At 39.4% G+C, this 18,016-nt stretch overlaps 1 protein-coding gene across 3 annotated transcripts in view; it reads right to left on the bottom strand.

Moving 5' to 3' along the window:
• Nucleotides 1–5,543: 5,543 nt before the first annotated feature.
• Nucleotides 5,544–18,016, bottom strand: part of ACSL3 (acyl-CoA synthetase long chain family member 3) — a 75,489-nt gene continuing 63,016 nt past the window's right edge. For all 3 annotated transcript variants that reach the window (XM_043444748.1, XM_043444747.1, XM_043444749.1), the window contains 5 exons: nucleotides 17,823–17,897; nucleotides 16,583–16,774; nucleotides 14,089–14,203; nucleotides 12,577–12,734; nucleotides 5,544–7,626 (listed from right to left, as the gene is read on the bottom strand). In XM_043444748.1, coding sequence (XP_043300683.1) covers nucleotides 7,469–7,626; nucleotides 12,577–12,734; nucleotides 14,089–14,203; nucleotides 16,583–16,774; nucleotides 17,823–17,897 — 698 coding nt within the window. In that variant the 3' untranslated portion in view covers nucleotides 5,544–7,468. The remainder of the gene's footprint in view (nucleotides 7,627–12,576; nucleotides 12,735–14,088; nucleotides 14,204–16,582; nucleotides 16,775–17,822; nucleotides 17,898–18,016) is intronic.

Below are 18,016 nucleotides of genomic sequence, written 5' to 3' on the forward strand. Positions count from 1 at the left end.
GACCTGATACTGATAAAGTTGTACATTAGAGGGGAAGGAGAAGGATGGATATGATCTATTGGATGAAGGGCCTATGTACATGAAGGGCCTAGAAAAGGTCTGCTTGAAGGACAAAAATGTCCACAGAATTCAGTTATGGTAAAACTCAAATAGAGTCAGGAAACAGTAAATAAGAGGAAAAAATCAGATGAAGGACATGAAAATAAAGCTATCCAAAAGAGGGAAGGAACTACCAGGGGACTTTTTTTTTTTTTTAATGTAAGGGTGGAAGATAGGAGCAAGTACTCACATATCACAATATAAAGATAGAACAAGCAGAACAAGACTGATAAGCAAGAGTGTAGTTGAAGAAAGCATTCCAAAAAACACCCAAATTCAGCTCCAAGCTGAACTGTGTCCCCCCTCACCCGCACCCCCCCCAAAAAAAAGATGCACTACAGTCCTAGATCCTAAACCTCAGAGAAGAAAAGGAAATTGAAGTTGCTTCAGCAGTGTTCAACTCTTTGCAATCCCATGGACTGTAGCCTGCCAGGATCCTCATTCCATGAAATTCTCCAGGCAAGAACACTGGAGTGGGTAGCCACTTCCTTCTCCAGGGGATCTTCCCAATCCAGGGCTCAAACCTGGGTCTCCTGCATTGCAGGCGGATTCTTTACCGACTGAGCCACCAGGAAAGCCAATGGGAGCTTATTTGGGGACAGAGACATCACTGATGGTCTGGTTAAGAAGAGGTCGTTAGGGTGGCCTTAACCCAATAGGACCAAGTCCTTATGAAAAGAGGAAATTTGGGCCCAGAAGATGATGAGACTTGGGGAGAATGCCATGTGAAGACAGAGGATTGGAGGGTGCATCTACCTGTCAAGGAATGCCACACATCACGCAAACCTCCAGAAACAGAGACAAGGAAGGTGCCCGGCCCAGCTGACACCTCCAGAATCATGTGAGAATGATTCCTGTTGCATTAATAACCCAATCTGTGGTACTATTTTATGACAGCCCTAGGACACTAATATAAATACCAGATTAGAAAATACACGTTTCTGGTTAGTTCTTTACCAAAACATGAGACAATTTCTTGCCTTCATTCTTAAAAATTATTAATTTTGCCAGAATCAGAAAAATAAAGCTTTAAACTAGTTGTTCTCATGGTGATGGTTTAGTCACTAAGCTGTGACTGACTCTTCGCGACTCCATGAACTGTAGCCCACCAGGCTGCGCTGTTCATGGGATTTCCTAGGCAAGAACACTGGAGTGGGTTGCCATTTCCTTCTCCATAGGATCTGCCCAACCCAGGGATTAACCTGCATCTCCTGCATTGCAGGCAGATTCTTTACTGCTGAGCCATCAGTTGTTCTCATAAGCTTGGATTTTTATGACGGCAGTAAGTAACGCCATTGTAAAAAGTTTTTAATAGAATATGAAGAGAAAACTAAGTAGTCACACTTCATAAACCACCACGTGAGCACATTTCCTTCCAGGCTCTTCTCTAATGCAGTATACACACAACACATACACACACATTTGTACATACATATACATACACAATTTCATGACCAGAAGGACCTACTGAATTTTTATTCCCACTTTCTTTTCCCAAATAATGCATAATATTAAATATAAGAAGCGGTAGTAATACTTTCCTTACTTATACAATCAGTCAGATGAATGTTATGTAACACCTAGCCATTTAGGTATTACTATAAACAACATAACAAAGGTCTTCCTGCAGGAACTCTCAAGCCACATCTCAGGTATTTTCTTCGATGCCTAGAAGTGGAATTAATGGGCAGAAAAAGAAAAAGAATATTTTCAGCTTCTACTCAATTTTGTTTTTCAAAATAAGATGAACTATTGATCAGCTGAACAGGTTTAAGTCGTATTCTGGTGGCTACTTGTGACTGGCTATAGAATAGCTATCTTTTCTACATTTGTGGGAATTTTTTCTTTTTCTTTTATTCCCCAAGGTCTTGCACTCCTCCTGAGGCAAAAGTCCCTGAGACCCAGAGGTGGGTAAGTGATGCTGGCGTCAGCTCTACAGCTGAGCAGAGGGCTATTTTGCAGGGCAGGCCAAGTACATAAGCAAAGGAGAGGAGCATGCCCTGGGCTTGTCTGGGAAGTACCCAAAGGGTGCGGGGGGCCTGGGGTGGGCTCTCCACAGGATGGGGGCGGGGTGGAGGGGGCAGTTGGATCCCAGGGCACGCACGGCTGGGCTGTTAGGGTGTTATTAATGTCTTATACATCAGCACCCTCCCTTTCCAACCCAGCCTGAACCCCAACCAGATGGTGGAAGTTGCTGCTGAATGAATCCCACCAAAGTGAACAGTATTCAAAGGGGGCGTTGATGGGGGTTTGCTGAAGGCTGTTTTTAGAAGCCTGGAGGGACTAGAAAAATGCATGTAACATTAAGCATAGACACACATATGCATCGTAATAATTTAAACACTTGAATCTGTTCATAAAAGTCAGTCCCATGTCAAGGTCCTGGGATGAGAAATGATTTCTAAACAGACATGCCCTTACAGTCTGCAAGCTGCACATGAACCAGAGAAGGGAATCAGAGACAGCAGTAGTTTGGGGGGAATCCAATAGAAGAATAACCTATTTTCATGACTCAAATCAGGCTACATTGGTATATAGCCTGCTGTTTTTATAGGTTATGTCAGAAGAATCTTTCCATAACCTAGCGATCTCACCCTAAAAGTATAAGGTGTATTTAGGATGATATAAACATTAAGCTACCTATGTTTAATAATTCGAGCAAAGCTAATGACAGGAATTAGGCACAATAATTTTTTTAAACTGATTCAAATAAAACAAACATTGAAGTTCCCCAGATGTTCTATTAGTTACAAGACTACATTCAAGGACCTACTTTTTACGAAAGCTTAAGTTAGTACAAAGGTACTTATACCCAGTCTTATCAGAAGCCAACATAAATGGCAGCTGAAGGCAGGTTTCTGAGACATCAGGCAGGACAGAACACTTCCTCCCACAACCCCAGGATTCAACGTTAGCACAAAATCTAGCTATTTTATTGCTGCCACTTTGCAAATCAGGAAAGGAGTACATCAAGGCTGTATATTGTCACCCTGCTTATTTAACTTATATGCAGAGTAAATCATGAGAAATGCTGGGCTGGAGGAAGCACAAGCTGGAATCAAGATGGCCGGGAGAAATATCAATAACCTCAGATATGCAGATGACACCACCCTTATGGCAGAAAGCGGAAGAGCCTCTTGATGAAACTGAAAGAGGAGTGTGAAAAAGTTGGCTTAAAACTCAACATTCAGAAAACTAAGATCATGGCATCTGGTCCCATCACTTTATGGCAAATAGATGGGGAAATAGTGGAAGCAGTAAGAGACTTTATTTTGGGGGGCTCCAAAATCACTGCAGATGGTGACTGCAGCCACGGAGTTAAAAGACGCTTGCTCCTTGGAAGAGAAGCTACGACCAATCTAGACAGCATATTAAAAAGCAGAGACATTACTTTGCCAACAAAGGTCTGTCTGGTCAAAGCTATGATTTTTCCATTAGTCATGTAGGCATGTGCAATTTCGACTATAAAGAAACCTGAGTACCGAAGAATTGATGAACTGTGGTATTGGAGGACTCTTGAGAGTCCCTTGGACTGCAAGGAGATCCTAAAGATCAGTCCTGAATATTCATTGGAAGGACTGATGTGGAAGTTGAAACTGCAGTACTTTGGCCACCTGATGTGAAGAACCGACTCATTGGAAAAGACCCTGATGCTGGGAAAGATTGAAGGCAAGAGGAGAAGGGGACAACAGAGGATGAGATGGTTGGATGGCATCATCGACTCAATGGACATGAGTTTGAGTAAACTCCAGGAGTTGGTGATAGACAGGGAGGCCTGGCATACTGCAGTCCATGGGGTCACAAAGAGTCAGACACAACTGAGCAACTGAACTGCTTTAACCCCACAAATTCTAATGCCAAACTTTATCATCTCAAGACTTTATGCTATGTAAACACTTATATGCAGAAAACCTTTTATCACTACAGACTTAGCAGACAGCATGGCTCTCGTGCTGTCAAAACCCAAGGGAGGACAGGAAGGGCTGAGGGCTCAGGGCAAGTGAGGACAGATGCTGGCAAAATATATCAAGAACAGAACTTCTGGAATCAAGTCTCCCTTCAAATGGATTGCCAGCCCAAGACAGACAATCCCCCTAACGCCTTTTTCAATAAGTATTTCAGGATGCCAATTAAGTTTTATGGAGAGAGCTTTTCTTTCTTTGGAAAAACAAAATATTGAGTTTTAATATCAGAAACTTTTTTTACCTATCTTTATTCTTCCAAACTTCATGTCAAGTCACAAATCTATAGTCCATACCACATAACAGCTATCTTGCTTCTTTTTGATGTGCACTCTTTCAGGCACAAAGAGCAATAACCGAGAAAACACTGAAAATGAATTCAGTGAACCGATTTTCAGTATATAAAGTGTACAATACATCCCAGTGTGGTCCATTATGTACATTGCTTAAAAGTGCATCTCCTCTAAAACATCACAGATATACATAATTCTTACCACCAATGAACCTACACAGAGATTTCTTACGTTTCAAAGTTGTACCACAGGGAATAATTGTTTAAAACTATAAAATCTTGTGTATTTTGGAAACAAAGTCATTCCAGATTAAACATTGCTGAAAAAACATCAAGCTTTAGAGATCATGGACAGCAAATTCATTACTTAAACCAAGTAGTATTCGGAAAGTAGCTAACACTTTGTTTTGTTCTGTTGTCAATAAAAACTTTCTAATGAAGTTTAAGCTAAGAAATACCAGCAGGAAAGGACATGGGGAGAGGGGAAGGGGGATTGGGGTGGGCGTCTATCGCAGAGCAGAGCTGGCCACCCATCTACCTGATTGTAAACTGCTAGACATATTGTTGGACTTCCCTGATAGCTCAAGAGGTAAAGAATCAGCCTGTAATGCAGGAGACATGGGTTCAATCCCTGGGTTGGGAAGATCCCCTGGAGGAGGAAATGGCCACCTACCCAGTATTCTTGCCTGAAAAATCCCACAGAGAGAGGAGCCCAGCAGGCTACAGTCCATGGGATTGCAGAGTCGGGAATAAGTAACATTGTTACAGGAGAGATTCAACAATTCTCTATATAGCTTACTTCCAGAAAACAACAGTTCTCAGAAAACATTCTGTTTAGAATTGATACACATATCTGAAAATAGACTGTTAGATGATTCTTGGAAGTTTCAAGTTCTTCTAGTTAAACCAGTATTTCTTTTTCTTATATTCAAATTATAGTTGTTGGGTAGCCCCCCCTCCTTTTTTTTTTCAAATCAACCAACTTTTTATTCTTGAAAGGATAATATTAAAACATACCAGTTTCCAAGTCACTAGAGATAGTTTGGATTAAAGTAATTGGAAAGGGGATGCTACTTAATCTCATTTCTGCCGTGTCATCTGACACTTGGTATCTGATATTTTAGGAATGCCAGGAACCATAAAAAGTGAGAAAAACAGGACTGTGTACAGATTAAGCCAGCATTATTAGATGTTTCTGAAAAATAACTTTTATTCTGAATCAGTGATAAGCTACATATTCATCTGCCACTATTTCAAGTCACAATTATATTGACATCTCTCCTTTGAAACACCAAACCGTTTTTTCTACTTTCCAAACATCATTTGAAAGCAAATAATTATTCTAAAGATAAAGCATCAGAAACAAATTCTCTCCACCCAAGGTGACTTTAATTTTCAGATCACAACATTTTAGAGACTCCATTTAATTTTTCCTATTTTTACTTCTTCTTGGCAGTTTTTTCAAACTCTGAAAATTTAAACTATGACAAGAAAAGCATTCAAAACATAATACAAATATATACGAGAATACAAGAAAAGTTTAAAACAAAAAATACTGTATTGCAGTATCTCCAAATATGTGTTCTTAAAATGACCAGAAACCAAGGGTGCAGGTCCACAACTCTCTCATATCTTACACAAATCTATGTTTGTATCTCTTCATATATATGTATTTTTGTTTTGCCTTTTGGTGCCTAAAGTAACTGAGACTCAAAAAGATACCTAATATGACATGAAAAACATTGTATCTATGATTTTTTTACATCCTAATCTGAACACATCTTAATTGGTGCAATATTACTCTTAATAATAGGCAAGCAATACATATAAAAAGACATACTATAATACAATGTTTTCAGAATCATAAACAATTTCCACGATGACATGAAAAATCTACAAATTAACTCACCTCATTATAAAGTGAAATTCTCATGTATCATAGTAAGAATGCTACTATTAGGAGCATTCTATATTATTTCATTTTCTAGTGTAGAAAGGTTATGGTAGAAAAAATAAGGTGCATTTTTAATAAGCCACCAACAGACACTTTACAGTGCCTAACACACATACACCCAGTGCAAACTATCCAAGAAAATAATCCTTATTTTAATATGAGATGTTTCACTACACAGTTCGACTAAAGGTAAAATGAGAAATAGCTTTCCATCAGTAACATGGCATCATCACAGACAATTCAATGTATATATATATTGTGGTCAGTGAAAATAAAGAATAACATTCCATCCTTTCATTTATTGTTTTTAAATTCTACCTTAACTTTTAGAATTGTTCCAATTCTAAAAATTTAGATGTTTTCCTAGTTTCCATAGCTAACTAGCAGACTAGCTATTTTGTTGGTCAGCCACTAGAAATTAACGACCCACTGGGGACGCCCTTGCTGCGTTTCCTTCTTTACTATGAAACCACAACTCTCTATTGCTATTTTGTTTCATGCGGCACCAACGCAACTTCATTTTTTTCCCTACGAAAAAATAAATATATAAAGAAGACACTGTGAGGCATATATTCACAAGGTCTCAATTTCTTAAAACAGAAGTATGGGTATATTTATTTCTCTCAAACGCATTCAAGACAATAATTACACAGCAACAAATCTTTAGTTCAACAATGATTTGATTCATAAGCATTTGAATGAAATTTACATAATTTCACATCCATACCCTAGCATTTTAAATACTGTAAGTAAAAAAGCCCCCCAAATAACCAATTCTTATATTTCCTATTTAGTCCTCTATACATCCAAACTTTAAAAAGTTACAAACTGAACATTATATAGAACATATAAATCATGTTTAAAAACTTGAGGTTTTAAAATCACTGTTCCCCAATATGATTCATAAAAGTCCTCATGCTGACAAGTGCAGTCCTAGGTGGTAAAGTAAACTGGAGGAGGGGAAGAAAGAAGAGACAGACACAAGTTTGCTGTCTTAATATTTTACTAATCCTGTCAGTTAAAAATGGTGATGTCATGAGAAATAACAGTTTAGGTTTAATATGAGGAATGGACTCTGCCTCACAGTTTGAGACATGCATTTCAAGTATTTTCCTATTTGATCTGAGCTCCCTGCAGCAAACTGATGCTGAAAGAGAATAACTATTTTCTTCCATACATTCGCTCAATGTCCGCCTGGTAATGTGTTTTAAGCTCTTTGCGTTTCAGCTTGAAGGCATCTGTCACCAGACCAGTTTCAGGGGTCCACGGTTCAGGGCTCAAACGAATTTTTACTGGAATTTCAAACTTTTCCAGACTTGCTGAGATGGTGGAAAAAAGAAATTAAAAAGTAAACACAAAGTCATGAAAAAGATACAATTAAAATTCTTAGCAAATAGTTTTAACTTCCTCAGACTCCACGTACCCATCAAAATGTAAAACCTACAGCTAATAAATCTCACTTCTAAGCAATTTATCCCTCAGAAATACCAGAAGCAAAACACAGTATATATATATAAGAATTATAATAGCAAAAAACTGTTTAGAAAATCTACATGTCCATCAACAGAATGAATTGGGTAAATTATGATATAGGCATAAAATGTACACAATTCATTCATTAAAAATAAGTTAGATCTATTGGTATGGGTATATAAAGATACTTGCCATATACTATTAGGTTTAAAAAAATCATTTTGCTTTGTGTTTGAACACTACATAAACTTACATGCAACTAGATATGTAGGATGAGGATACAGATAAAATAAACCATATGCCTCGAGGGGCTAGTATCCAGGGTTAAAAAAAAAGGAAGTGTCACTTTTCATCTTATACCTATTTGTTTTCTTTTGAATCTGTTTTTAAAAAACCACTTTAGAGGGCTTCCCTGGTGGCTCAGTGGTAAAGAATCCACCTGCCAACACAAGAGACACAGGGTCCATCTCTGCTCCAGAAGATTCCACGTCTCAGAGCAACTAAGCCCCTGCGCCTCAACCACTGGGCCGGCGCTCTGGAGCCCGGGAGCTGCAACTACCGAAACCTGAGCACCCTACGCCCATGCACCACCACAGCGAAGCCACGGCAGAGACACCTGCGTGATGAGAAGCTCACACGTGCTGGAACAGAGCAGCCCCAGCTCTCTGCAACTAGAGAAAAAGCCCACACGGCAACAAAGACCCAGCACAGCCAAAAACAAAATAATTAATTGTCTAAAAATCACTTTAAGAAATAATCAAGGTAAAACAGAAATCTAGTGACTGAGCCAGGACAGTCACGGTGGGCTCCCCACTGTGTTTCTCACACTGCTCACACCAAGGAGACCCTTAAGAGGGGAAGGATTGGGGGTGCAGGGGGTGAGATCTGAAGAAGCACATTTCCTTATTAAGGCTGATTTACTTTTCCAGTGCTTGTTTCACAAATATTTACCAGCAAAAATTATTGTGTAAAATGCTTTAGTAAACATTGTTTTAAAATACAAAAATGAATAGTTTCTGCTCTCAACTGCTATACTATTGGGAAAAGGGTAAACACTTAGCCATAATAATACATATATTTTAAAAGAACTAAGTTCAAGATATAAGTGCCTTGGGAACAAAAATGATATATTAACTCAAATAACAAAGTTTTATTCTTCAAAGATTACAAGTATTTCAGGAGTGGTTTCTAATTGGAAAAGCCACCATGAGAAAAAGCAGTACGGAAGGGACCGAACATGAAGGGACCCGAGCCTGACAGCACTGAGATGCGCGGAGGCTCACAGGCAAGCCCTGGAAGCCCATGCTCAGCTACAAACACTCAGCACTGCACTCCGCGATCGGGCTCAAAACGACGCTGGGAACAGCAATACCAGCTACACCAGATTTTAGAAAAATGAACACAGCAACAATCACATGACCAGTTGGAGAAATGGGGACTCTAATAAAAACTATGAGTATTTCTTCCTTATTTTGATGTGAATATGTTTGTATATATATGGTAAGCAAATATCTTTTGCTTTCTTCCCCTCATTCTCTTGTCATAATACATTAATAAGTTAACTTTATATCACAGTATTTAAGTTACAGGATAGCAAAGTAGCAGAGTTAAAAAAAATCACTCAGGGGTGTGCAAACACATCTGGAGAACAAGTTCATGCATTTTCAGTTGCACACAAGATAACTGTACAACGTTAGGTGACAGTCTGACTTTGTCACTGTCTTTACTTGGAAATTAACTACGGTTTAAGGAAGTGTATGTGGGTGCCAAGCTGACAACAAGAGGACTGTGGTGGTTTTATGCATCATCTGGACTAGGCTGGAGTTCCCAGTTATTCAATTAAACACTAATGTAGGTGTTCCTTTGAAAGTGGTTTATAGATATGGCTAAGTCAGTTCAAAGACCTTGAGAGCAGAGCTGAGGCGCCCCTCAAAAAAGCAGCAATGCTGCCCACTGACAAGGACTTTGACCCCTGCCTAAGACTGCAGTCCACTTTTTCAAGTCTGTCCTATAGATTGCCAGTTCTGTCCAGCCAGCCCCCAGTGAAAAGGGAAACCAACTCCCTACCTTAAAAGTTTCTCTAGTTAAATATATTTAACCTACTGACTCTGTTTCTCAGGTGTAAATTGAATACAGACTTGGCTTAAAAATGAAGCTGGATCCCTTCTTCACATCATATATAAAAATTAACTCAAAATGGATTAAGGACCCAAATACAAGGACAAAAACTACAAAACTCTTAGAAGAAAATAAAGAAAGTATTTCTTTGTAAATTAGATTAGGCAACGGCTTCTCAAATGTGAAGCACAAGCAACCAAACGAAAAAAAGGAAACTGTTCCTTATAAAAATTAAAACTGTTATACTTCAAAGGATACCATCTAGAGAGTAAAAATACAACCCAAACAATGGGAGAAAATACTTACAAATCACATACCTGATAACGGATTTGCATCTAGAATATATAAAGACCCATACAGTGACAGATTTTATTTTCTTGGGCTCCAAAATCACTGCAGATGGTGACTGCAGCCATGAAATAAAAAGACGCTTACTCTTTGGATGGAAAGCTATGACAGACCTAGACAGTATATTAAAAAGCAGAGACACCACTTTGCTGACAAAGGTCCATGTGTCCTTTGACAAAGGTCAAAGCTACGGCTTTACCAGTAGTCATGTGCAGATGTGAGAGATAGACCATAAAGAAGGGGGAATGCCAAAGAATGTGGTGCCTTCGAATAGTGGTGCTGGAGAAACCTGAGTCCCTTGGACAGCAAGGAGATCAAACCAGTCAATCCTAAAGGAAAACTACCCTGAATATTCATAGGAAAGATTATGCTAAAGTTGAAGCTCCAATACTTTGGCCACCTGATGCGAAGAGCCAATTCACTGGAAAAGACCCTGACGCTGGGAATGACTGAGGGCAAAAGGAGAAGAGGGTGACAGAGGATGAGATGGTTAGATAGTATCACCAACTCAACAAACATGAATTTAAGCAAACTCCAGGAGACAGTGGAGGACAGAGGAGCATGGCATGAACCGTGCATGGGGTCACAAAGCAGTTGGACACAACTTAAGTGACTGAACAGCAACAAACTCAATAATAAAAAGACAAATAACCTCACTTAAAAACTGTGCAAAGAATCTGAACAGCCATTTCTCCAGAGAATACATACAGTGGCCAATAAATACAGGAAAATATGCTCAAAATCATAAACCACCATCTGAAATACAGATCAAAGCCACAATGAGAGGCCACTTCACACCAATCAGGATGGCCAGAATTAAAAGGATTAACAAGTGTTGGTAAGGATGGAGAAACTGGAATTCTCATACAACTTGAGAGGGAATGGAAAATGGTGCCACCATTTTAAAAAATAGTCTAAAATATTTAGAAAAAAACATATTCTGGAAAATAGCCTGGCAGTTCCTCAAAAGAGTCAACAAAGTTGGCAGAGGCCCATCAATTCTACTCAGGTGTCTACCCAAAAGAAATGAGTAAGCAGATCCACACAAAAACTTGTGCACAAATGTTCACAGCAACATATCATTTATAGCCAAAAGTAGAAGTGACCTAGGTGTTAACTGATGAATGGATAACAAAATATTATTTGGCAATAAAAGGAAATGAAGTGTTGGTACACACTAGGACAAAAATATAGAGCTGAACATTACATGCTAAGTGAAAGAAACCAGTCACAAAAACCCATGTACTACATGGTTCGACTTATATAAAATCTCTAGAACAGGCAAATCTATAGGAACAGAAAGATCAGTGGCTTCCCAGGACTAAGAGGTCTGGGGTATGATGAGGAGTGCCTACTGATGGACACAGTATTTCTTTTTTGAGGTGATGACAAAGACAATGATGTCATAACAACCTGAAGCTGATATGGCAATGTGTACAATTCTGCCAACATACTAAAAAACTATTGTAGGCTAAATGGCTGTTTGGTGTGTAAATTATATGTCTGTTAACATATATTTTTTAAAAATAAATTTTATAAAGTATATAAATTTTAAATTATGCTTGTTTCAGTATTCACCTTACTGAGAAACAATATAGGTTTCTAACTTTAATTAGAAACCTAAACTTAATTCAACATCAGTGCAAAGATTTTGAGTTACCTAGAAAAGCTGGAAATTACATTCAGACTGACATGCTACAAAACATAATTACTGCTGAAATAAAGGGTCAGAATAATTTCATCTGATTAAATGAGATTTACATTTTTCATAATCTTAAATGACATATCTAAGGAGAATAAAAATGCACACTTATATCCTACTTAACGCTGATGCCCCAGAGAGCATAGCTGGCTTTATTAAACCAAGAATATCAAACTACGTCTCTCTGCCCACTCCACAGTACACACACACACACACACACACACACACACACACACACACAAGGGGGAGAGGTCACGTGAGTACAGCCAACCACCACCACACTAACAGTGTAGAGAGAGTCTTGGATGGCTCCCTGTGGGCTGGGGTATCTGGGAAGCCCAGCAGGGCCCTGGAAACAGCAGAGCAGAGTGGAGGAAGGGCCAACCCGGAAAACAGAAGCTGTGAGAAGAGAACATTCTGATACGTGTACATCAGGGGCAGGCATGGTGGCCTTGTGTGTCCCCAGAGGGGCTTGAACGGGGGGTGACAAGCATGTTCTTCTCCTGACTAATGGTAGGAAAATATGATTGTTTTCTGAGCAGAAATGTAACCTAAGCCCTTGTAACAAAAACAAGTTTAAGTATTCTCTTCCCATCTCAGTTTCCAACCAGTTAACACTCTCACTCACCTGAAATAGCAGCTTCAGATAGCACTTTAAGTACCTCGTTTTCCATTTCACTACTGTTACACAACTCCTCCCAAGTCCCAGTGAGTCCTTTCTTTCGTGCTAGTTCAGTCAGTTCCTTCTGATTTGGCACAACAAATCCAATGACATAAGAATGATAACTGAAATACATAAGGGGTACCTTAGTTAGGGCACTAAATGGCAGACCATGTTAACTGTGGTTACTGATCACACTGGAATTTAGTAGCCAACTCTCTACCATTTTAAAGAACACACATAAGGCATATTTGCCACACTTATTTCATGCAACAGCCACTTTAACTGTCTGATTCATAACACGTTCTGATGCTTTGGCAGAAATTCATTGCTAAATAAACCTTAATCTGACATTTCATGATGAATTTCAACTATGCATATAATAACTATTATGAATCTTGCTTTTAAAAGAAATTAGAAAATTTATCTTTAAAAAGTTAGTAATTCACATCAATAGACTAAACAAAAATAAAAGCTAATGAAAGTAAGAAGCTTTTTCTAAAAAAATCTGGCAACAAGTCCAAGTAATGTGATTATATATATTTACTCTTTTGTTATCATGAGAATTTGTATTCCAGAGGAACTCTGAGCACGCCCACAGAAAGCAGTCAGCTGAAGAAATGACAGCCTCATCAGAAAACCCAGAACTGTTAGCATCACTAAAAAAAAACACTTTAGACTAACAGAGGGCAGAATCATTTATAAATCAATATGGTAAATCTCTAAAATGGGCTGTACCTCAAAGTCTATTTCTAAATTGGTTCTTCTAATATCAGATTTTATTTTTTCATAAGTATTATGTTAACTGTGGCAGTAAGTCTTCCAGGCTGGCCACAAAACACCCTATCGCTACCACTGGGGAATGATCGCCACATACAGTAGTGTTACGGAAAAATGTGAACAGCGTGTCAATCTGAAATTCCAACACATTTCCCAAGAGTGCATTCCTGGGATTTTAACTTTAAACTCTCCTTCCCAGCTGCCTCTGAATCATCATGGGCGAGAGACACTATGTGTTAAGACACAGCTTAACCTAGCTTAAGGGGGAAAGAAAGCCCTCCTTTGGGGTTCCTGGGGCCCCAGGCAGGCTCGAATTGAGAAGAGGCAGTAAGAACTGAGCAGAGCACTGTTGGCTGACCAATTTCCTTCTTTACTCCCCTCTCCTCTAGACTGGTTGTGGGAAGCCTCCTTGTGTAGAAGGACAAGTAGCTCGGAGAACCAAAGCAGTGGGAAGGAGGGGTTATTTTCTTCACCTTCCTATCACACGGGACTCTGCACCGAGATGTAAAACACAAATCAGACAGAGGACCATATGGAGAGGAGCATCACAAGGCAAGAATCAGCCAGTGGCTGATGAGAAGAGAAAAACACATGAGAAGGAAGAGGTCTCAGTATAATTTAACAAAGAAGGCCAGCAGAGAAAGGAAGGGCCGACCGCATTACCAAATGTTTTAAGCAGCATAAATTCTATGTTCTTACCTGTTTGCATATGCACAAATGTTGTCTATTAGTGGGAGATTCTTCAAAGCAGCCTCCACCTTCCCAAGAGAAACATATTCTCCTGCCTGTAGTTTTACAAGGTCCTTCTTACGATCTGTGCAAAAACAGGGCCAGGAGTGGGGCACATTGGAGGATAGTATTAACACACCTTTAATACATACAAATATTGGCCACTCCCCACAAATACTGGTCATCCCCTAAGTAATTTGTGATCAGTTAAGTTCCTTATAAGAGTTAGGATGAAATTTAAAACACATAATAAAAAGAGGCCCGGAGAAGGAAATGGCAACCCACTCCAGTACTCTTGCCTGGAAAATCCCATGGATGGAGGAGCATGGTAGGCTACAGTCCATGGGGTCGCAAAGAGTCGGAAGCAGCTGAACAACTTCACTTCACTTCATGATATCTATGTGGCACCTATAGACTTTTTTCTGTTCTTTATAGTAAAGGATAGTGGTGGCATTTAGGATTTTTTTGGAGGAGCTGAACTTAAAAATCTCTGAGAACCTTGAGCTTTGCAAATAAAGCTGCTGTGTCTGGGTTGGGATCTAAGAGGCTGAATGCTGTGATCCATGAGGCAGGATGCTTCCTCCAGGCAGGGTGTAACAGGGATCCTGGGTTTGGCAGTACTGGCTCTGCCATTCAGGGTGGAGACTAGTCATTTGCAGATGCTCAGAGGAGTTTTGGAGGAAGACAGGATGTTGAAGAAGAACTAGATTTCTACAGCAGTTGTAGAGCCTCCTATAAACCAGGTGTATAGGTGTGTGCTGTTCCTGCTTCAGGTCAGGTATTAATGCAGGTTCTCAATACCCATCTCTATTGTTAGCCTCTATGTGGCTTTGTGCATTGGAAGGCTGCCAGCAGAACTCAAAAGGAATCCTCTCAAAACCTTCTTTGTTTCCTAGAGATTTTCCGAAGCTGCTAAGGAGAAGCTGAAACACAAGGCAAAAACAATCTTCCATGTATGTTTGTCTCTGCATTACTATTTTTTGTAAAGCATCAGTTAAGATGATTCTAAGCTTAGTTTTTCATTTGTGGAGAATAGGTGAATAGGGAGTTTGAATAAAGCCTTAAGACTCTAAAAAAAAAAAAAAAAAGAGGCCCTTATTTCTGTACCACTGAATACCTTTCTTTTAAAAACTTAGCTTCTTAAGGGACCTCATCCTCAGGGCTTCAGGTATGTTCGGCTCAACAGATTATGTCCCCGGGACACATTAATACCAGAAAGGTCAAGAATATATACTCAAGTGCCATGTGAAAGCTCACATTCTATCTAAAGAGAAGCAGGATGAAAGACCGTATTACTTCAGTACAACATGGTAGTGCTAAGTGCTCAGACTCTCCAATTTGCTGATTTGGGAAGAATTCCTGCACGTGAGGCCTGAACTGAGTCTTCAGAGAAGACTGAGCAGCTGCCAAGTGGAACGGCACTGGCCAAGAACAGAGCTGGGCCGGTCTGCACAAAGGAGATGGGGGCAGATGGGTGAGCGGGGCCACCCCCTGGGAGCCACCCAAAGGCTTCCAGCAGGAAAGCAGTCAGTGAGACAAGGGTTTAGTGACCACGTGGCGGCCACGAGAGGGAGCACCTAGCAGGAGCAGGCACTGCAACAGAAAGGCATTTCCCGCAACAGGGGAGCCAAAGGTGCGGACCTGACCTAAAATCACAGAAACAGGGGGAGAGAGACAGAACGACAGGCGTATGTTACAGGGTAAAGCAGTGGGATACAGATTAACTATGGGGAGCTGGCTGCAGCGGCTGTCATGTCCTGCCAGTGTCCAGCTGGCATGGCTGGCATAGAAGTGCCATTAACTGGGACAAAGAACCCAAGAGGAGAAGCAGGAGAATGTGTTTTTCACCGGTCAGTCCTGGTACTGAGCTGCCAGGCATTCCTCAGGTCTCAGTGGCAAGAGAAGGACATGCTTCAGACAGGCAAGAGGCCTGCCCGATAACCTCTGCATACACAAACATGGCGGCTTCCCGGGCAGCTCAGCTGGTAAAGAATCCGCCTGCAGTGCAGGAGACCCCAGTTCGATTCCTACATTGAGAAGATCCCCTGGAGGAGGGCATGGCAACCCACTCCAGTGTTCTTGCCTGGAGAACCCCCATGGACAGAGCAGCCTGGCGGGCTGCAGACCATGGAGTCGCAAAGAGTTGGACATGACTGAGCGACGAAGCACAGCACGCTAAAATGAATACTGCCTCCTAAGAACTGGGCTCTTTAAGGGTTATCTCGTAGTAATTAAAAATACCACTTCTGAACAGACCTTAAGGCCTCATGGCATGTCAAGCCTTGTAATTCCATACAGTCCCTGTTGTGCATTTTTACATTGCAGACCTGATAGAGACCATACCAACGTCACAGAAAGATGAATTCTTACACTATTAAACAACTTCTCTAAATATACAATCTCTTTTTTGAAAAGACACTACAGTAACATCTACTTAAAGAAAAACAGCAATCAGCTGGCTCACCAATGATCTTCAAACAACCGTCAGGGTCAAACTCCCCAATGTCTCCAGTACAGAGCCACCTCTGTCCGTTTTCATCTTCAAAGAAATCAGCTTTTGTTTTCGCTTCATTTTTGTAGTACCCCATTGTCACATTTTGGCCACCAATAAGAATCTCACCCCTGGGATGTGGTTTATCGGTATTAAAGTATCCACCTAATAAACAGAATAATTTAGAGTTAATTGAATAGTTTTATTCCTCATGCACCAGGTGAATATTTGAAACTGCTAGTTTCTAAATAGGGACATCTGATTTTGATCCAATTAGGGTTTCCCAAAGTAAGGCAGAAACTACGAACAAAATTCATCATTAAATCTAGCTACAAATTTTCAGTTGTTTAACCATAAGCACTTCTACTTTCAAACTACTATTCCGAGAAAAAAAAAATAAACTCAAAAACCCAACATCTAGTGTATAAAACATTTACATATGTACTGCAGGTCAGTTCCTTTAAGGATTCTGTAGAGATGCTTAAATATCATACTAATTAACTGATAAAACTGTTAAATTGTGCATTTTGAGAATCAATCTCAGTATAAAGTCAAACTAGCATATATTTAGAGGATTTATTCCTTACAGATAACTTCAGAATGGTTCCAAGTTTATGAAACATTTTCACTAGTTTTGCTAAAAGACAGCTGAAAAGTGACACCCAAGGCTTAGGATCTCTTTGTATAAAAGAAAAGTGCATCCAAACAAACTAGAAAATAATATGCACATGTTAAAAGGATCAAGCATTTTAAAAATGACTAGTATTTAAATGGAATGAGCAAACGATTTTTATGTAATTATAGTAAAAATTTCCTTCTGATAATTTTGGGTTGAAGCCCTCAGAGAAGAGAAAGAAAAAAGAAAAGAATAGGTAAAAATCTTATGTTTCATAGGATGAATTTTGTGATTTTGTTTCTATAAAATATGATCATTTGCAATTTATGGGCATTATTCATTTAATACATCTTCAACTTTTCCCCATAATTCTTACTTGCATTTATGTATAAAACAAGCAAAAAAACCAATTCTTCAAAATCATCTCTGAAACAAGTCAAAATAAATTCACTCATAGCTCTAGATAAACATATTTCTATTTATAAAGGACAAAAGTAAGCACTTATGGGTGATTTTATATTCTGAAATAAAGAAGAAAAGGAAGTAAAATTCTAATACTATACAAATTAATGCTCTGTGGTTAAAACAGGTTATTACCTTCCTCCCAGTTCTTTAATTTGATTTCACAGCAAACTAATGGTGCTCCCACTCTGCCAGTATTGTAGTCCCACACTAAGATGTAAATGAAGAAAAGTATTTGATTATGGTAGTTAATAAACTGCTTCACTTTTTTTTTTTAATTACAAAGATTTATCCCAAAGCTTAGATATCCCCAGAGAACCTTTACAAGC

The sequence above is a fragment of the Cervus canadensis genome, chromosome 24, assembly GCF_019320065.1.
Source record: "Cervus canadensis isolate Bull #8, Minnesota chromosome 24, ASM1932006v1, whole genome shotgun sequence".
NCBI classification, from domain to species: Eukaryota; Metazoa; Chordata; class Mammalia; order Artiodactyla; family Cervidae; genus Cervus; species Cervus canadensis.